Raw genomic sequence first — 22,500 nt, 5'->3', positions numbered from 1 at the left:
TGTGACCACAGTGAAATTTACTTAGCATTTGGCATTGCTCCAGTATTGATTAAAAAAGCTTTGGTGGTTGTTAAAACAGAAAGTGTGTACTGTGTGCTTTCAAATAGCAGGTGCAGATACAGTATATTGTATTTACATATCAAATGTGAGAAGGTTCTTCTGCATGGATGAACTCTGCTTTCTTGATAATTTGCCAAAGCGTGAAAAGTTGCAATGAATTAAGCAATCGAGCAGTTATGTGATGAACAGATGAGACAAAGCATAAAAGGGATCCAGATAGCAAATCTTGTACACTTTACGAGTCTCTTTTTTTCAATGTGTTTTGCACATTTATAATAGCAGTGGCTTCAAGGACACAGAATTGAATTACATCTCTTTTTTTTAACCCTTCTCTTACATCCAGGGCTTCATTTGTACGGAAATGCAAGAGGATGCCAGACAGGCATTTTTAAATAAATCATTTAAAAAAAATAATCTTCCATCCCAAATTTAATTCTATATACATTGATTGCTTACATTAAATTACTTATAAATACATTATTTATATTTTAAATCTAGTTCTGTTAAATCCAAATCCATTTCAGTCCAGGTCACTCTTGTAAAAGAGTCTTTTCTAATCCTGGTTAAATAATGTAAAGTTGAATCATTTTCACACAATGTTTATACACCTTGTCCAAGTCTCACTGAATAAACAATATATGGACAAATGTGTGGCCACCTGACCATAAACTTTGTATTGTGCTTTTTGAACCTCACATTCACATTTAGTCCCAATCTGCAGTTATATCAACCTCCACTCTTCTGGCAAGATGTTCCACTAGATTTTAGAGTGTGTTTGTAGACATTTCTGTTGATTCACCCTCAAGGGTGTTAGTAAAATTAGGTACTGATGTAGTGTGAAGAAGCCTGGGGTGCATTCATTGTTCCAATTCTTCCCATAGGTGTTAAACAGGGTTGAAGTCAGAGCTCTGTAGTAAGCTACTTCAACTCCAAACCATGTACATCTTATCTTAATGAAGCTGGCTTTGTGCACAGGAGCATTGCCATGCTGAAACAGCTTTGGGTCTCCTAATCCAAGTGGAGGGAAAATGTAATGCTACTGCATCCAAAGACATCTTATACAATTGTGTGGTAATAGTTTAATAAAAAACAGTATATGCCTGTAAAAGTAATTTTGAGTCCATATAAAACCAATGACTTATGTTCAAACTAAACATCTGTTAAGGTGAGGAGATGTAATGCTTCCATTTAATAATGCAGAGAGTGGGTGATTTCAAAATTCCCAATTTTTTTTATAGAGCATAAACTATATGGTTTAAGTAGCAGTCAGACTATACAACTCATTACATTAACGCAAGTGCATTGATGCACAAGTGAAAGATTCAGACCAAAACAAAAACAAGCTTGAAGCAAAGACGTTTTGCATGTTGCTGAGTTCCATAGTTCAAGTTTGTTAAAGTTGTGCATCTACTCGATCCTCAATTATCTGACGATCTGCATCCAAAGAAGTATCAACACGTCATGACATTTCTTAAGAAAATTCAAGGTGAAAGCACTGGTTATAGCAGGGTCACCCTATTCCCATATTATACAACATTGCTTTAAAAGAATATCAAAACAACATTCAAACTGAAGATGACTTCCGAAGTGCCACCAATATCTGGTTACTGCCCATATTTACAGCAGGTTTCTGAAGAAATCTGGCATGTCTAGTCTAGTGTAAGTGTTGCTTTAATGTGATCTGTCATTTCTTAAAAAAATAAATCTAATAAACCAACACATGAGACATGTAAAAAAAAATTATATATACAGATGGCCTTATTCTTCCATTCAATATCTGTAAATGCTTGATCCTGATTAGAACTGCACTAGATACAAAGATTTTGGGAACACCATGAGTTGGGAATATACCCTGGATAGGATGGCACACACTAATCCATATTCACATACTCATTCTCACTTGCATGTACTTCGGAGATGGAAGAAAACCATGGTTGTGGAGGTGTGAGTCGTCCAAATGTGGTAAAATGTATAATATTTATGAATGTGTATAATTATAACAGTACATACGTTAGTAGAACTTCTTGTCCACTTCGCTAACAGGTCTATAATGCTTTTCCCTTGTTATGCTAACTCACAATAGACAGAGCTCATGAGTTACTGAATGAGCTCAGTGCGAGCACCGATGATGTCATCGGCGACTGGCCACCGTGTACTATGCTGAAGTACAAAGGGAAGGTAATAAAGCTTTCATTAAGGATCAGAGCAATGCCTCTTCATTATTATGCTTTACAGGATGGAGGAGTCTGTGGCTTCTGGACTGGAGACTAATGGAGAAAAATAGCTCTGCTTTCTCTCTCTCTCTCTCTCTCTCTCTCTCTCTCTCTCTCTCTCTCTCTCTCTCTCTCTCTCTCTCCTCTCTCTCTCTCTCTCTCTCTCTCTCTCTCTCTCTCTCTTGCTCTTTCTCTTACACACACATGCACATACAGATTGCAGGCTTCTGATCTAGGCACTGCATCTGGTCCATTGTTTGTCCATTGTTTTTCCCTTGCTTGTGTACAGTAAAAGGAGGGGTCATATTGGATTAGAAGTCATTTTAAATGCGCACACAAGATTTTACACACACACCACACACACACACACACACACACACACACACACACACACACACACACACACACACACACACAAACAGCTCCAGATGTCGCCGGCTCAATCTCTCTTAATTAAGTTTAAACATAATTACAGTATTGACCTTCTGTTGCTTTGGCTTCATAGTTTTGTGTATGCAGTCACATACGCATCATATTTCAATGTGTGTGTGTGTGTGTGTGTGTGTGTGTGTGTGTGTGTGTGTGTGTGTGTGTGTGTGTGTGTGTGTTCACATTTTAGCTGATATATGGTGCTACTTGGAGCACCTCTCCCAGAGTTCAATAGCTCATCAATTCAGTACATATTTCATCCCTGCCCACACTCACACACACACAAAAACACACACACACACACACACACACACACACACACACACACACACACACACACACACACACACACACACACACACAAACACACACACAGAATTGACCACTGAGTCACATTGCTATAAATCATTTGTTTCTATGCAGATAAACAGATATTTCACTTTCATACTTTCATTAGTCTTGATTCTTGATGTCATCCTACTAGGCATAATATTTACTATGTAGCTTTCTAAGTGCCACTGTGATACCGTATACCCTACAGTATTTAGTGAGCAGATGTAATAAAATAGAAACCAATTTGTAATTATTTTTAATATTTGGCCATACATGTTTCAGGCACTAACTTTAAAACAATACTGAATACAGGTAGTCCCCGAGTTATTATGGAGATTTGTTACAATGACCCCTATTGTAACACATGGCGATTAGTATGAGATAGTATACTGTAATTTGTTAATAATTTACAAATTACAGTATATAATTTAGCAAAACGAAGCAATTTACAATACCATAATGTATAACCTTCACAGTATTTATGTATGTGGCAGCATACATGTTGGCAAGTGCTAGTTCGCGAGGGGAAGGCAGAGCCAGACGCTCTCTCTTTTAGTGTCCGTTGAGGCTGATAAAATGGAGAGAGACACAGGAGTTAAAATTGACCTTTAAAACATCAGAAACACCGAAATAAATACACGCTCTTACACCGAGACAACTGACCTCCTGGAAGCATCCCAACGTTTCTATTAAGAAAATTAAAATCCCTCACGAAAATGTAAATTTTTATTTTTTTAAATGGTAACGTAGCTGAATAATCTTGTTGAAGAAAAATTCAAAAGGGCAGAGGAATTACAAATTCCTTACAGAGTATTAATCATTAAATGTTATGATAATATTATAGTACTTAGGAAAAGTAACAATTTATCATGTCAGTAGTTGCCTAAATGTTTTGTCACTTAAATATTAGGCTTATTATTAAAAATATAATAAATTGTCTAGATTTCTAGATATTCTAAACTTTTCAATTTTTAATAACATACCATTACTTGTAGGTTACTTATTTTCATTCTTTAAAATAAATTAATTGAATTCAATTGACCTGACTGACTTTCTAATACATGTAAGAACTCAAAAATGATCTCTGATCTCTAATCTTAAATAGTGAGCCGTCATTTTCACTGGTGTTATAATCGCAATATGAGTCTGACAAAGTAAAGCAATGCTACTGTACTATATGATGTAATACACATGATAGTACATAACTGTAGGAAGTAATAGATGCACTATATGATGCAAAAAAAATGGTATTACATGTTTATGCACTATATAATATAATGCACATGTTCATACATGTTAATAATGATGTAACCGATGCATGATATGATGCAATACAGAAGTTATTAACTATATATGATGTAACAGTAGACTGCAGTGCATGATGTAACATACATCCCATTACATATTAATACACTTAATACACTATGATGTAATAGATGTTAGTTCAAGGTACTAATCATTTAAGTCTCTCTTAATTTCCACTAAATTGGTTTGATCTCAGCCTCCTAAACGTAAATCTGCTGATCCTGTGTAACAAGTAACATGTGACTAAAGCCGCCTTGACACTAATAAGATTTAAGCTAATCTAATAAGAGTTTTTTTTTTGACTGTGTGTGTATATATGTGTGTGGTTGATAGTCTTTGGTATGACATCATGCAGAAGCTTTCGAGTCAGAAGCAGGAAATAAAATGAGCGAGGGGGTTTTGGGGGAATAATTTATAGGGCCTCACTCACACTCACACTCACACTTTATTGTTGTGCTTGCTTTTAATCATGCCAGGAATGCTTGCCTCAAAATTGATTACTCTTTCCTTCATTGTCTTTGTCCTTCACAGCCCGAAATAAAGCCTCAGACTAAAAGTGACTAAAAACTGAGAGATTATTAATAAAACAAGCAAAAGAATTAAGCAAAAAAAACTAACCCTGCAGACATGAGACAGATTTCCTGGGGGTCGATAAGTGTGTGTGTGTTTGTGTGTGTGTGTGTGTGTGTGTGTGTGTGTGTGTGTGTGTGTGTGTGTGTGTGTGTGTCACGTATCAAGATTAGATGGGCATGTCGATCTAGTGTTCTTCTTACACTGCCTGTTTGAGTCTTATAGATCTTTCTCTCTCATTCTTTTGTTCTCTTTCTGTGTGCATCTTTTTGTTTGTGTGTGTTTGAGTAGAGAAAACCAGAAAAGAAAGATTCAATGTCAAAGTACAGACTCTGAGTGAAATCTAAGCGTTTATATATAGTATTTCATTCTGTAGGGTTGGAGCACAGCTCAAGTTTTTTTTTTTGGTAAAATGAGAAGTTCCTCTGTGCATGTTTTTTTGGAACGATGTTGTTTGTGTGTTTCTCATTTCAGTCAATTTCACTGTAGGAGAATACAATTTATTTGTTTGGTAAATTTGATATAAAAGTGTGTAGATACTGGTCTTGATGTAAAAGAAAGAAAAATGTCACCTTCTGTCTTAATGCAGATGTAACTCCTGGGTCCAAAAATGTAATTGCAAATAATATTGCAAATACTATAGGTGTCACTTCATCTGTATTGTAATTGTCAGTGGGAGTCAACTGTCATTTGAGTTCCACTTAAAATATAAAAAAAGGGACTTTCTCTATAACAAAGAACAGAGATCTTGTGATAAGTACAATGAAATCTCAATTCTGTGTGTATGGTGAGGATTATTTCAAATGTGGGTTTGTGTAAAACCAGTATCAAGGCCAAACTCTTTCCCAGGAGTGTGATAGGCTTGAAGCAGCTTTTGAATGAAAGTTTAAAACCAGTTAAAAAGTCAATTTTCAAAAAGCATAGATTAAAACAGCAACAAAAAAATACGTATATGAGCAAAGCAAACTCCAGCAAATGAGTCGCATGATGCTATCACATGATTAATTTGAGGGTGACCAAATTGTTTGAGATACAAGCTATTGTCAGGTCTAATTAGTTGTGCACACTGAGGTGTCAAGATTACTGTCATGGGTTGTTTGATAAGAAATGGGATGGGTTGCAAACCAAATAAAAAAAAAAAGGATACCGGCAGCTTTGACGGCAACTCCATTAGTGGTGTGGAAACAGTATTAGAATCCAGATTTTGGAAGGAAAGTAGGCTTGGGGTACAGCCAGAGCCACTGCAAGGTCACACAATGGCATCATTTAAACTAGATCCATTACTCAAAATGGATTTGCCCAGTCTCAGCTTATAACATTGACTTTAACCATCAGAGCAGATTTCTTACCACTGCAAGCTCACTAATGGCTTTTCTTATTCATTAATAAGTTAATTATAGCTGAAGTAGGGAGCATGGGCATTTAGGGAGCATGTGAAGGTGGAATTGTGTGAATGAAAGCAGCACATTTAGAGTTAACACTGTTTTTGGAGGTGGCATCAGAAGCATGGGGGTAGTGCCAGTGTATGCATGCATGGACCCATCTGCCTTACAGACACAACAGATGGTTGAGATACAAATCATCCACCTGCTGGGGCCTGTGTTTTAATAAAAAATCAGCATATTTTTAGTCATTTCTTTAAGAGGAAAAAATAAGTGGTTTTGTTTTCTAATAATAGACAAATCACTTGTATGTTCTATGCATTTGCAGCCTTTTGTTTGGTTAAGATCTGTAACCTCTGGTCTTTTGGAGATCATAACGAATGCTGTTGAAATTTTAAAGATGGCAGCAAAGACCATAGAGTCAGAGCTAATTGCTGACATTTTGAAATACTGGCTTCTTCAAACATTATGTACTTTGTGGTTGTTGTACTCCAGCATGCTTATATTTTTAGCAATGAACAATAATTGCTGAAAAGCTGGTAATGCTACTGCATCAAAATACATTAGCATAAACAATTATGTGTCTCAAACTTTGTGGTAAGAGTTTGAGTAAAGAAATTCCACATGACTGAAAAAATCCCAGTAGTTTTGCTCATTCACTTTAAGCGTTAAGTTTGAGAGTAACTTTGATCATGGGAAACAATGCATTTACTTATCTTTCTGAGCTGTTAAATTGTCCAGAATTAAACTAGACTCTTCTGCTACACCACATGGTGAATGTAGATATAAAGCTGCATGTATGTACATCACCTCTAGAGGGAGCTGGATATCTGTATAACACTGCACATGTGAAAAAGCAATTTTTTATTGTACATTGAGCATTCATTCATTATTTAATATTTCGTATTTACTCAGTTAATGCCTTAGATTCAGGATTATACCCAGATTATTGCATCATTGGATTATTTAATTACAGTGCGTGCATCCCTGATAAAAAAAAATTAAATATGGTAATTTCAGCATTTTTCAGACATATTTATTTGGTTGTTATATAGCTGCTTGTCTTGATAAATCCAATTTGACCGACAAAATGGTTCTAATAAATCCCAGTGCATGTCGTATATGATCAAAAGTGAGATGAGTTTATTCAGCCACTAGAGGGAGCTACAATGCAGTGATACACGATTTGGTCCATAATCCCTGCACCATGAGGTTTAAAGCCAAAGTTTCTGCATTATGTATGTTCCCAACATCCCTAAAAAATCACCCCAAAAAAGCCACATTAAAACTACACACAGACTCCTGCCTACAAATTTTTTTTTATTTAATATTCAGATTGTGACTGACAAATACACCGACCAGACCTGGTCCCCTTTTGCTGCCAAAACAGTCCTGACCCATAGAGCATTTACTTCTTTAGCAATTTGAGCTACAGTAGCTCAGTAAACACCCTTCGCTCCCCACGTGCATCAATGAACCTTGACCTATGTTTTCCTGCTTCTAACGCGTCAACTTTGAGGACAAAAGGTTCATTTGCTGCCTATTATATTCCACCCAGGTGCCTTGATGAAGAGATAATCAGTGTCATTCACTTACTGGTCATAATGTTATAATGTTATACCTGGTAGGTTTATATTCTTTCATTCTTTTCACTTTTTACTGCTGCTCTGTTTATGACTGCAAACAATGCTAACTGAGATACTATCCAGCCAATGATTTTCAATATCCACGAGCTACAACAGGGGTATTGCACGCTTGTCAGGAGGTGGCGCTGAGTGTTTCTCTGGAACCTGCTTTAGTCACACACTGAATCTTTAGGTTAGCTGGTGACAGGATTTCTACTTCGGCATCGTTAGACAATCATATTTCAGCTGGAGATTCACCAATTTGACTTTGTGGCTGGAAATGTTTGCAAGAATATATGCTGCAAGAATAATAATAATAATAGAACTATATGTGTGTGTGTGTGTGTGTGTGTGTGTGTGTGTGTGTGTGTGTGTGTGTGTGTGTGTGTGTGCAGGTATGTCTGTTGGTGTGGTCTCTGTAATGATTATATTTAATTGTGCAGGACCAGCTGGAGGTGCAGCTTGTATGAAATCTCACAGCTGTACAGAGCATGCGAGGTTAACAACTGGACACTGCACACAAAAGCTACGAAATTGTGTGATTTTTATACATATTTTTCATCTTTTTTCTTGAGATTATTATTCAAGGTTTGTGTTTCAGCCCTATACTGACATTTCCTTTCCATACCTCAATGCACATGTGTGTGAGATGCACGATGCAGGGACGTTGGGATGTATGATATTGAACTGTAGCATAAAAACACCGCCTGCCCCCAGCACATAAACCAAATGTTAATAGGTGTGTGTTGTATGTGTGTATTTGTCCATATGATTAAAAACAGTCCAGCCCAAGCCCAGGTTTACTGAAGCCCAAAAGGTTAAAGTTCACCAGGTCAACTGGGCTGCTTTTTCTCCCTTCTGAATTCTAAAGGTCATTTTATATCTAGTTCTACCCTGAGGGAGAGAAACTAAAGAACACAACAAATACAAAAAAACACACACATTATACACTCAGTACACGCTTGGTGCATGAGAGACGATAAGGTCAAAAAAAAAATTTTGAACCTAAAAGCTGACTGGATACACAGAGAAAAGCTTGTAATAATGTAAGAGACTTCAACACGATCCAAGTCCCATTCATTAGATGTATCATGCACTGTGAAGATCATCTTTCATTTTTTCCGACACATATTCACTCCTCGATCTTTCTGCTTCCACTGATCCTGGCCTCGCCAGAGGCTTGTGCTGAGTTTGTAATAGCGTTGGAGACGTTTTATGACATAATGGTGGGGTGACTTATGATGGAATAACGGGTGCTGAAGAGAAAAGTGTTTTCAATTGAAGACAGCAAATCTTTCCAAATGGGTAAAAAAAGATGGTTCTGTAAAAATGATATGTTGTGTGGAGATGGCTTTAGATGCTGTTTCTCCCTGGGGGGTTGAACTGAGGTTTCACACTGATGGGATTTTGCCAGTGTAGCATTTTTTTTCTTTTCTACCATTTAATCACAGTCCTGTCATTCAAAATGTATAAGTGCTTATGTAAACTGCTTAGGATGTAGACAAGTGCACATACAAATTTGTACAGAGAGAGAGAGAGAGAGAGAGAGAGAGAGAGAGAGAGAGAGAGAGAGAGAGAGAATTTTTAGCATGTTTGGTTTCCTTAGATGTTTGTTATATGATGATTATTATATATTATTATTTCTATTTCATTTAATGAATTTTTCCACTAAAATTATTAAATTTTTTAGATTGACTATATTTATTTATTTATTTATTTATTTTTTTATTGTTAAAATTTTTTTGCAAAAACAGCCATATTAAATTTTCTTTTTCATTTTTTTTTTTTACTTTTAACCATTCACAAAGGATTACATTTTAAATGATAAATTTACTATAATACTGAATATTATTATAGATTATCGTGTAAACTAGTGGCTCCTTTTTGCATTCAGAACATTCATGAAATTACCCTCAATTGTCTAAGAAGATTCCAGACTATTAAGATTATAAATCTGCTGAATAAGTGGAATAGTGCTTATTATTATGACTTTCTTGATGAACCGATACGTTTGGGTAAAAAGTGACAATGCTGAGTTTTAAGATGAGACACTGTTCTTAATGGAATTCTTCTGTTTATGCATGGGAAGAAGCCTGAAAGCAAAAGAATATAAGACCAATGAGACATATCGTATCGTCTCTCTTCTGTGTGCCTCCAAGACGCTCATCATACATGGCACAGAGGCAGAAAGTAAAGTAAATGATCTTTGATGGTCAGGGACCATCAGCTACTCTTTATATTCAGGACATGAAGTCGTCATTTCGCTCGGTTTGCGTCGGCTATTGATTGTCTGCCAGAGGAAAGGGAATAGCTCTCTTGGCACTGTACATGAGAGCCAGAGTGAGCTGTCCTCTTTCCCAGTGTCCCCCTGCTGTCCACTCTGTCCAAAAATAGAGGACCTGAAGAGACAAGAAGCACAGATGCTGCCATCTCCACACGCTGTCTGCAGAGCCAGGCGGGGGTTATCCCTGACGGTTGTTGCTAGGAGACAAAGCAGCGTGTGACTTCATGCGAACCGAGCTTGCCATGTCTCCACCGAGAGAGGAAGACGGGTCATTTAAAGTACTCATGAACATGTATAAACTATTCAAGTCATCTGGCTAGAAAGCAATGCATATTAACATTTACTCATGCAAAATTGTCTATGATTATATTGTACTTTGCTATGTAAATTAGAGATAAATCCTTTAATAGCTGGCTAATCAACAGCTAATAATTGGATGCAGTGGAACTTCATCATCCCAATCTCTATTTATTTAACCCCAGCCAGCCCGTCCTAATAAACCATAACAATCACCATTATTTTAGCTAGCTAAGTTAGCTGTACACTTTGCACATTGTCACCCTCTAACCTTGCACATATTGCCCCAAAGCCATGAACCATGCTTACTCACATCATTAACTCAACAACTCATGCAAGCTGCTCTCAATTACCAATCTACATCATAAAAATTAATCATGCATTTAGAAATTAGAACTGCTGAGTTCATCCTTTCTTATAAATTCTGCTGTGTAAATTGGTGGTGGTTCAGTGGATAGTGGTGCAAGCTCACAGGGTCACCAGTACAACCCTGAGATTTAATGTATTGTCTATGTGGAGTATCATGACTTTTTTGTGTCCATCTCATGCTCTAAAGTGTGTTTATCCGTCTTATAGGCAAGCTAAGGCTAACCAAAAGACTAACCGAATCGTAAAAAAAAAACTTGACAAACTCAAACCCTGGGTTATCTTATTAAAAAAAATAATTGTTTCTGGGTTTTGTTCATTGAAATCCTACTGATAAATCAAATTTGGAAAAAATAATTCTACAATACAAACACAATAGACCAATCAAATAACAGTATGGTATGGTCAATGTGTAACCAGAATAAATCTGCATGACTAAATTGTATGAATACTTACAAATGTGTGTGTCATTATGGGTGGAGTTAGGGTTCACAATATAAATAGAAACAACACCTAACATTTTTAAATGTGAATATACAAAGTGAATTTGAATATCTGAATATGTGATTTCATGAAAATGAAGAATGATTTCTCTTCTCAATCATGTTTTGATGTGTATGTTTTTTTCTATAATAGTGTGAAAGGCAGGTTGCTGTTAGCCTGCAGTGCAGTGTATGATGGACAGGTTAAAATGTGGTGCAGTGTTCTGCAGGGCTTGTTGGATAATGAACTTTAGATTGAAAATGTCGACATGGTCCGACTTCCAGGGCTGATAACACATACAGAAGTGAGTGTGTGTATGAGAGAGGGAGAGATAAAGAGAAACATGCAAGCCTACAGCTAAAACACTATCAGCAACTGCATTCTTTGAGATCAGTAACACCAACACTCCCCAGACTGAGACCTTTGTGTTCATTAACACACATTCAAGGGACTGCAGGTGCCTGGCAAGATTGTGTGCATATGTGTGTGTGTGTTATTGCTCATCATTTGGTCATCACTATTGATTCATGTCTCTAGTCAGGGAGCAGCGAGTCAAAATGATCAGATCAAATATTTAATTCTTCCTATTTCACTGACTCAGAAAATGTAATCTTATCCAAAAGCCAAAATATGATTGAATAACTCTTGATATGGCCTTTGCTGTAGTTACCATGGTGATGGAGAACCCCTCTATTTCTTTCTTCATCTCTGTCTCACAGACACACACACACACACACACACACACACACACACACACACACACACACACACATGAAAATATTGCTAGCAACTAAAGGGGGTTATAGCTGCTAGCTTAGTACCAGAAAGTACAAGTACTTAGAACTATAAATAGTACACGTAATAGTAACTGTTTGTGAACCAAACATGTAATTTGTGTCAAATGTGTGAATACAGGCATCTAGGTTCCACACATCTAAGCTAGCAATCTTTGTTAAATTGCTAGCCACATTCGCTATAGTGCAACACTAAAAGGAATTATTTATGTACATTTTGTTTTTAATCAAAATTAATAGAGTTCCTTCCAGTTTCCTTTAGGCTCATTGTATTAGTGCTAACTAATTGGTGATTACGGGTATTAGTTTTGCACCATCTCAGTGTGCAAGTTTGGCACCTCCCACAACGTTGCCAGGCTAATAATGTTCTTTACATTGTAATTAAAGCCTTTCACTGATCTACTTACAGCAAATTACATTCCTCTGAGCTAAACTGGGAATCAGAGGTAACTGTTTTAGACATGTAGCCCTGATGCTAAGCTTGATGGGTATATATGCTGTAGTTCAATGTAAAGCACCGAATGGGTTTCGTCTAACTGTGCTTTGCTATTTGCATCAATTAAATTATCAATCTATGGCTAATCAAGACACAACCAACCGGCCTTGAACACACACATTACATTCTGATGCTCTTGTTAGTTCTCACTCTCCAGTGTTCTGTATTGTCTAAAGACTATAATCACACTCTTGATGTCACCCAAATAAGGATGGGTTTCCCTTTTTGAATCTGGTTCCTCTAAGGTTTCCTCCTCATAACATCTAAGGGAGTTTTTCCTTGCCACAGTCACCATGGCTGCTCATCAGGGATAAATACACATCGTTCACCTTAACTGTTAAATTCTGTAAAGGTGCTTTGAGACAATGTCTGTTGTTAAAAGCGCAGTAGAAATAAACTTTATTTGACTTGACTTGACACACACACACACACACACAAACCGTATCAGGCTCCACAAACCTGTTACATCGGATTTCACAACACTGTTTTCATGTCTATGGGAGGCTCAACACTGCAGTGAGGCTGGATACTTGAGAAGGTGTGTTGCTGTGCAGTTCATATGGAGAAGCTGGATGCTCAGGGAGCCTGCTGTTGCCATGGTGACTCATAACACTGATAAGAAGAGATGGTGTTAAAGTGTGAAAGTGTGTATGAGAGACAGGGAGAGACGAGAGAATGAGGGCTCGAGGAAGAAACTTGCAACTGTATGGAAAGTGCCGACTTAGCTGAGAGGATTGAGATGTGCGATTGAGAGAAATGAGAAAAGTCAGTGGAAGTCGCCATAAAATTAAATGATCTTGTTAAAAGTTTAACAATTTAAGTAAATCAAATATTTATTTAAAGTGAATCTAAGTGAAAAAGAAATAATGCCATAGTTAAAACCAGTTTATTTTCAACAAGATAAAATAAAATCTGCTCTGTAATTATTCAATCATGTGGAAATTCAGCTGCAGTGCAAATCCTTGATATCATACACATGCAGATCAGGAGCTTCACTTAATATTCTTGCCAAACAATTGGGGACATTTGAGATTTTGGTAGCAAATGGTCTGTTTCTGATTTCTGATTCAAAGTTCAAATCCCAGCACCACCTATCTGCTACTGCTGGGCTCTTAAGAAAGCAACTACCCACTTATATAAATGAGATCATTAAAATAATAAATGATTGTATATAGGTCTGGATAAGGTTGTCTGCCAAATTGCCATAAATGTACTAAAAGCGCAAAAAGTGACAAAAAACTCAGTAGATGCCTTTTTGATGAAAAAGAACTCGGATTAAACACTTGTTACAACGATGGTGAACAGAAAAGCATTTCACATCACATGGACTCTTGAGGGTAATGGGCTAGAACAGTCATGAATACTCAAAAGGGAATCATTGGAAAAAGTCCTACAACTATAGCACAGTTATTTCCCTCCTGATTTCATATAACTAAGCAATTTAAGTTGAAAGTCCTTGCTAGAGGATTTTAACTTTTTCATAGTTAACTCCAGAGCCACACTGCCTCAAAAAAATACGAATATAAATGACTTACACAGATTTTTTTCTTCATTATTCCCAAAATACCATACAGTGCTGTTCTCTCCTTCATTTCTATCAAACATCCTTCCTGCAGAACGAACCCACACCTTTGGCATACCATTTTTACACCACCTCCGGGAGTCTGGAGTGGGAGGAATGTGTCCAAACTGCTCCACAAACCTCTGTGCATTTCTGGAAGATGCACAACACATTGTATCTAAAGGAATTACATTATATTACATCACTTTTTATTTGGCATATGCTTTTATTTGTAGTGACTTACAATAAAGAAAGTGTACGATTCAAGCTACTGAGAGGAAAGAGATTTGCACAGGAGCCCAGCAGCCCAGCAGTGTCTGTGGATAACACCGGATAACCTTACAAGCCTCTGATTAATATTTTAAAAGCTGACAGAAACACCTGGAGAATGTGTGTGCCACAGTGAAAGCTGCTAAAGTTTTAACAAAATACTGCATATTGGATATCTCTTTTTTTAAATAGTTGCAGAAAGATAAAGAAAATGCTTTATGTTTTGAAAATGTTTTATTACAATAATTTCCCATTCAGTGGATATGTACCAACACTGTAGTGCTGCTGATGTCTCCATTTCGAATGAGACTTGATATTCAGTTTCTATCAAATTTTATATAACAGCAGCTTTTGACAGATTTCAACATTGTATTTGTAGTACCAACTACAAGGTTAAAATCAGTGAACTTGTTCTAGTTTTTAAAGCTTATATGGTGAATTTATGATGATTATTTATTTTTCATAGATAGAGTCTCCAGCGTAAGCTTTGCCACAGTAGCTGTACCTGTACATTTCTTCAGGACAAAAAGAAAAGGAAACTTAAGTATGCATTTAGCTCATAGAATGTAAGTTGTAAGAACTGAAAATAATTTGGATTCACATACCAAGTTTCGAGTGTCCAAACTGGTTTCAGTTTTCAGAAAGGTAACAGTAAATTAAATAAACATACTTTACAACCTTGGTGAGAAGAAAAGCATCTCAGAATGCACAGCAATTGGAGTTTTGTGTGGGTAGTCTTGCATTTATTAAAATTCCCAACAGAGCATTTGACTGAAACAGTATTGGAAAGTATTTATTAATTGAGACTTCTAAGCACTTTGTCACAAAGTCACTCTAAATAAGGGCATCTGCCAAACCCCAATATATGTAAATGTAAATGAAGGAGGCTCTAGAAAGGTAAAGCTGTAAAGACAGAGAAAAACTGGATCTGAAGGGAACTTAAAAATGCATAATATGGTATCATGTTCATTTCACAATATTAAATGTAACAATAATTAAGGGGGTGCATATTCTTAAAAAACTGCCTAGATGTACTACGTGCCAAGTGCATATAATAATGCATTAGCATTGAATTACAAAGCTGAATGACCTCTTAAAAATTTGTCAAGGTTAATAACAATAATAATGATGATGATAATAATAATAATAATAATCATCTAGACTCATTTCTAATACAGAAAATGAGATGTGAGAGTTGGAAAGCACGCTGGTGGTCCATTTTGTTTTTCTATTAACCCTTTAACTTTACGGTACCCTGACAATGTGATTGTGCGTGTGTGTGTGTGTGTGTGTGTGTGTGTGTGTGCGTCTGTGTGTGTGTGTGTGTGTGTGTGTGTGTGTGTGTGTGTGTGTGTGTGTGTGTGTGAGTAATAGAGAGAAAGAGATGAGTTGTACATGGTCAGTGGGAATGTATTCGAGCGAGTCATTCTCTGTTCTAGGAGAATGGAGGCAGATCAGGTTGCTAGGCAATAAAGTAGCTCCTTTTGTCCCCACTAAACAACGAGCCTCAAACATACACCCTAAAGGCACAGCTTTGAGCCTTAATAGGGGGCTGGGGGTAAGACATGGAGAGAGAGAGAGAGAGAGAGAGAGAGAGAGAGAGAGAGAGAGAGAGAGAGAGAGAGAGAGAGAGAGAGAGATTGAGATGTTATGGGTTAAGTCAAGAATTTGTGAGTGAGAGCTGGAGGAGGGGGACCAAAAAAGTAGCAAAACTAAACTCATTGCATAAACGAATGGCCCCAGAGATAGTGAGATAGTGGAAAAGACATAGAAAGAAGTAGAAAAAAAGAGGCAAAATGATAAATAAAACCATGCTGTGTGAATTTTGTGGAGGTGAAAACACTGATGATTTTCAGGCAGAGCGAACAAACATAGCTGCAGGCTGAGCAAACAGAATACAGGACACACACACACACACACACACACACACACACACACACACACATTAATAACGTAGATACACACACTGAACACACATTTGATACTCAGGAATACACACACACACAAACACATATTTACCAACACAGCATTCAACATAATAGAACACTTTAGGAGTTCATGCACACACACACACACACACACACACACTCACAGAGGTTCCTCAGCAGGAGGGGATGCTCTGACGTTGCTGAGAGAATGCGTGTGTGCACACACACATTCAAACAGGCATGAATGTCCAGAGGAGCCGGGCTCATCACTCACTTCTTCTCCATGTGTGTGTGTATGTGTGTGTATGTCGACTGTACTGCACTGGGATTGTTACCAAGGCGATGGCTAAGTGAGAGGATTTTGCAAGAGGTTTTGGGGCTTTTTTTGGAGTAAGGGAGCGATGGAGGGATTGCTGTCACCCATGCGCACACGGGTAAGTGCACTGGTTACCAAGGGTTACATGACCAAAATGCCTGGAAAAGAGGGAGAAAAAGAAAGAAAGAGAGATGAAGGTACATCAAAAGAGAGAGAGAGAGAGAGAGAGAGAGAGAGAGAGAGAGAGAGAGAGAGAGAGAGAGAGAGAGAGAGAGAGAGAGAGAAAAAGAGCCTTCTGCCTGGAGACAGTAGAAAATTAACAAAAGAAAAGAGAGAATGACAAAAAATTAAAAGGGACTGAGGTTGTCTGATAAAATGTTAGCCCATCATATCTGAATATGCATGTGTGTAAGAGTGTGCGTGTATGTGTGTGTGTGTGTGTGTGTGTGTGTGTGTGTGTGTGTGTGTGTGTGTGTGTGTGTGTGTGTGTGCGCGCATGTGTGTGTGTGTGTGTGTGTGTGTGTGTGTCTGACAAAACATTTTACAGGGAAAGTGTATGTGTACTAGGAAATAACAAGCAGAGAGAATTATTGTGTCAAGCAAATATAATAGATTTTTTTCAATATGGATAAAGTTTTATATTATCTTCTTACATTACATAAACAAATTCTATAAGAAATTTTTTTGTGTATATGGATCTGCAATCTGCCGCTGGTATCACTGGCAGTTCATCTCCAGTGATGTAGCTTCTCCATATGTGCCTGCTATAAGGGTTCATCACATCTGTGCATTTCACAGCATCATGAGCATTTATTACAGCCAGGGAGCAGGGCTTTAAACTTTAATGCTTCAATAAATATGTATGAAATATATATGAATTGACGAAAAAGAGAGAGCGAGCGAGAGAGAGAGAGAGAGAGAGAGAGAGAGAGAGAGAGAGAGAGAGAGAGAGAGAGCAAGGCTCTATGAGATAAGATTGATTAATGACTGAAGCATGCATGTGCTTCCTTTTAAAAAATTACCCCCAACACACTTCTGCTCTCACAGGGAGCGTCCTGCCGCTGTACCTCAACACCTTATAATCAGCTTTTATTTCTTTTAAAAATCAATTCGGCCCAAATTTATTTACATTTTTGCTAATGTATTTTTATATCTGAGAAACACCTTTAAGAGGGAAACTATTTCACTTCTCTAGACTAAATAAATGAAATAAATATCAATATTTGTCTATTGTAGTTCAACTGATATTGTCTTGTCTGCTGTTAAAGAAGATCAAGGTAGCACTGGACAAATTCCAGTGGACGAAAAGCTGACCACTAATTATACAATATCCTAATTATGTAAAATACACCTTAACACCTTAATCACTACACAGATTATGCATGCAAATTTATGACAGTATTCAATATATTTTTATCCATGAGCCCTACTACTTACATATTTAAACAATTTTTTTTATGTCTCACCCCTTACCCAATCCACCATTTAATTCCTTCACACCCATCTAACAGTAAACCGAACCCTCCTCCTCAGCATGTGCTCACATGGATTACTCTGATCCATCTTATCTGGTTTGATCTGATGACTGGGTTTACATAGCAGGCCAATTCCTCTCAATGTTACATTGCACCTCAAATTAAAAGCTACCAAATTTAATTCATTTATTCGTAATTGCTCACTTGTTGACTTTGTTCATTGTTTCTTGTTAATGATAATGTTTATCACACTACATCCAAATTAGTTCCTATGTGTATACACTAAGTAATTCTAGCTTTGTTAACAAACCTTGCCAAAAAAAGCAAATGAGGTCAAAAGTCTATGAAGCTTGCCTTTTGCTATAGGCTAGTGAGATTACCTCCAATCTTCCTGCACACTGCCTAGCAGCATGTTTTGAGCAGTTTAGAGGTTGTTACAGCAGCATTTTTCCACACAGTGTTTGAGATGCACAAGGTAGAGGTAATATTATTAACTGTTGCCAGGTTTTGGTGAAATCTCCAGTCCAAATTCATTTTAAAAACCAAACAAAAGACCGGAAACTACTCTGAATGATTCAGACATTGGGAAAAAATAAAAAAAATGTCCCTGCCTTTGTATGGGAAACAAGGTCACCATGGTACATCATTATCATCCTTTGCACAGTTTTCATCCCTTTCTCTCTCCCGGTATTTGCAGTCTTGTATCTTTCAATAGAAACCTTTCTGTATATCATAGACGTATTGTCTGCACTTACACTGTTTATTTGTTTGCAGAAATTGATGTGATTACATTAATATTATTTGCTATAAAAAAAAAAAAAAAAACAACAACATCTGGGCAGCCACACGAGAGTTAGCATGTTTAAACTAGCCCAGTTTGGTGTAAAAAACAGGACATTGGCAACTCTGTAAACTCTCCTGTCCACTGTCTCTCCTTTGCTGAATTTTTTCTGAGCGAAAGCAAGGGACAGTGTGATACCTGTCCCAATGGACCCCTAACTGCAGTAAAAGCTATAATAGCTCTTTGGAGGGGGATGTGAAATGGGGCTGTAAAGTCCAGCAACACAATTACCAACATCTAAAACAGGCAAGCAAGGGATAATTGGCTTACATCTGTCAATAAGAACATTGTTTTAAATCAATTTATTTTAGAAATTAGCATTTTAGTGGGATTTAAAAGTATTTGTACATGAGGACTTGTATATGACAATTAGAATGTTATGAATGGTATAATGATATGCTGAATGAGGTCATACCCTCTCTGTTTAAAAAGAATATTTCATATCACACAGTGTCCCTTTTACAGTGATTTTTGGTATATAAATGAAATTAAATTTCTGAGTAAAGCATTGCTATGAGGCTTCACTGCACTCACCCTTTTCAAAGCAGAACATTCTTATTAAAAGTGCAAAAGCTTTATGGGTGAATGTATGGCAACCAGGAAAGGTTCAGTTTATTACCCTTCATATCTGAGAATGTAGAGATATTCAGCCTAGACAAAGTAACGGAGGCCCTTTGCGTGATTCCTGCTGAGCATCCATTTGTTTGTGAGCATGTGTATGAATCCTCCACTACATCATGATGCTGAGGCAGCGATTATCAAGAGCGCTTTATGTATGCGGAGCTCACCCGACCGTACAACGTGATGACAGAGAGCTGTTTTTACGTCCTCTCTTGTATGAGCATATGTCCAAATAATATAACATTACTCTTCAGTTATGGGCCTCTGGGACTGAAAACAGGTTTCAGCAGATGTGAACAATTTAGCACACTTCATCTAATGAAGATATAAAGGCACTTATTGTTTATAGTGACGCGTGTATGAAACTCACACACACACACACACACACACACACACACACACACACACACACACACACACACACACACACACACACACGTGCACCACATAAATAAGTAAGCTTAGAGAGTGATAGAGTAGATCATAGCTGATTTCTATCAGTCCTTTAGTCTTAGCGTAGATCAATATGTGTTTTCAAGGATTATACAGGTCAGAAATTCTGAGATAAAGGTAGAGCGAGCAGGTTTTGTAAACCAAATTATGTAGTTTGTGTGTGTGTGAGTGAGAGTGTGTGATTAAAGTAAGTCATTATCTGAGATTAAGGATGTCAGAATCTTCTGTACAGCTCTCAGTCTTTTCAGTCATTACCGCACCTCAGACCGACTTGAAATAAAGTGTGTGTGTGTGTGTGTGTGTGTGTGTGTTGTGTGTGTGGACTTCAGCATCATTAGTGTGTGAGTCTCCATGGTGAGCTGTTATACAGCTGTCCATGCTTACACTAGCAGATGGACCCATTAACTCAGGCAGAGGCAGAGCCAGGTTCATTCCCCAAGAATGGGGACCTGGGGTACAGTCTACCACCTCTCTCCCTATTTCCCTCTCTCTTTTTCTCTTTTTCTCACTCAGTTGCTGTATAGTTCTATTTGTCTGTCTGTCTGTCTGTCTGTCTGTCTGTCTGTCTGTCTGTCTGTCTGTCTGTCTGTCTGTCTGTCTGTCTGTCTGTCTGTATGAAGGGAGGTTTCATCTCCCTGTCTGTTAATTAACACTGACACAGCTGGCATGATGTCCCAAGTCAAACAGCAGAACAAACTGCAAATCCCACATGAACTCAGAAAACAAAGGCGATTGAATTACCAAATGATACCAATTACATTCCCCAATCTCCATTGCTCTCTCTCTCTCTCTCTCTCTCTCTCTCTCTCTCTCTCTCTCTCTCTCTCTCTCTCTCTCTCTCTCTCTCTCTCTCTCTCTCTCTCTCAAACCTACTGAAGCATGGCTGCTGGCAGGTGGTAGCCATATTGGATGCAAAACTGGGGTACTCCATCTCCCAGCTGTCATTGTTACAGTGATGAATATTTGAAGAGATTAGAGAGCGTGGCCAGACAGCGGGGGCACAAGAGGGCAGCCATCAGGAAGTGTTTATGAGGTCATGTGACAGGAACACTAGGGATTACACATACAGAGTGCACAGAACGGTGTGTTGGGGGAGGCAGAGAGAAACGTTGCAACATTAACAAGGTTGTAAACTCAGCGGTGGCGTCGTGTCGTGTTTGTATTTATGCTAACGACCTTGAGTAGCGTTCAGAAATCACTGGTTATATTTATCTCACAAAATGTCTAAGTCTCTAAAGTCACAAACAAATAGAATGAACATGTGAAACTAAAACTATAGACATTAAATGAATGAACAAAATCACAGCAAAACTGAATTCTCTATGAAACAGTTTTTCCACCACAGGAAAGTCTTCAGGACAGAGCAGTGTGTACTTACCCAATTCCGAGTAGCATAACAAGCTGCGTCTTTTTTATTTTCTAAATATCTGTGAGTGATTGTTTGTACCTGATCCAATATAGATGGCCACAGGATAATTTTAAAGTGTTAAAAAAGTAATTATAAATGACAAATAACTATAAATGTATCAATCTGTATATGTTATTTTTTTTACTTTACTGAATGTATCGATTTTATTATTATTATTTATTTATTTTTTTGTATTAAACGTTCTTTCATTGTCTGCTTCAAAATGTAGTGTGTGTTTGCTCGTTTAAATTTTCTTACAAATAATTTTTTATTTATTTATTTTTTTCGAGCAAAACCCACACATTTCTCTGAAAAAATATTGTTCCTTAATTAACCCCTACATTTGATCATTTACATCTTGGATCTTATTTTATTTACTGAAGTAATAAAGGAACCATATTGTGAAGTGTGACCCAAATTTTAGGTGTTGAGTTGAGAATTGAGTATCACCAAAGTGATGAATATCAGATAATGGAATTATTCTGGTAAATGTTCAGGGTAATCTAAAAGAAAAGCATGTGGAACTGGTTGGAGCTTATCAAGATAACACTAGGTAACAATTTGATCGTGCTTGAAAATTGATTTAACCACACTCTTTTAAAAGGCAGACGGGAAAAGGGATTTGTTCATGAAGCACCTGTCACCAAATCCAGCCTCCAGACTGCTCAAGTTCTGATCGATCACCTGCAATGAGAGCAATTTACCTCACACGTGCCTGGAGGGCTTTAGCTCTCACCAGAGGTGAAGTGTGTGTGTGTGTGTGTGTGTGTGTGTGTGTGTGTGTGTGTGTGTGTGTGTGTGTGTGTTTGTGTGTATCATTACCCCAGAATAATGTAAGAAACAGCATGGACAGTACCTGTAGCTCAGTTTGCTTTTGGTTAGAAATACTAAAAGCGTTTGCTCTTCAGCTACAGGTCTTGCATCCTTCTGCACCCTAAAGCCATGTGCTGCTAAAGCCAGTGGTCGCTATGGTAACACTGAGCTGGGCTA

General features: G+C 37.5%; 1 protein-coding gene across 3 annotated transcripts in view; it reads left to right on the top strand.

The window, feature by feature from the left end:
- frmd4a (FERM domain containing 4A) overlaps positions 1–22,500 on the top strand; it is a 155,068-nt gene that overhangs the window by 7,517 nt on the left and 125,051 nt on the right. The window contains exon 1 of one of the 3 annotated variants that reach the window (XM_083551747.1): positions 16,530–16,830. The exons of the other annotated variants lie outside the window; for them this stretch is intronic. Within the exon in view, the coding sequence (XP_083407873.1) occupies positions 16,798–16,830 (33 nt within the window). The 5' untranslated portion in view covers positions 16,530–16,797. Of the gene's footprint in view, positions 1–16,529; positions 16,831–22,500 lie in introns of those variants that run through there. 3 annotated transcript variants of the gene reach the window in all.

This window comes from Silurus aristotelis (genome assembly GCF_946808225.1).
Source record: "Silurus aristotelis genome assembly, chromosome: 10".
Lineage (NCBI taxonomy): Eukaryota > Metazoa > Chordata > Actinopteri > Siluriformes > Siluridae > Silurus > Silurus aristotelis.
This window is presented reverse-complemented; position numbering and strand designations above follow the sequence as displayed.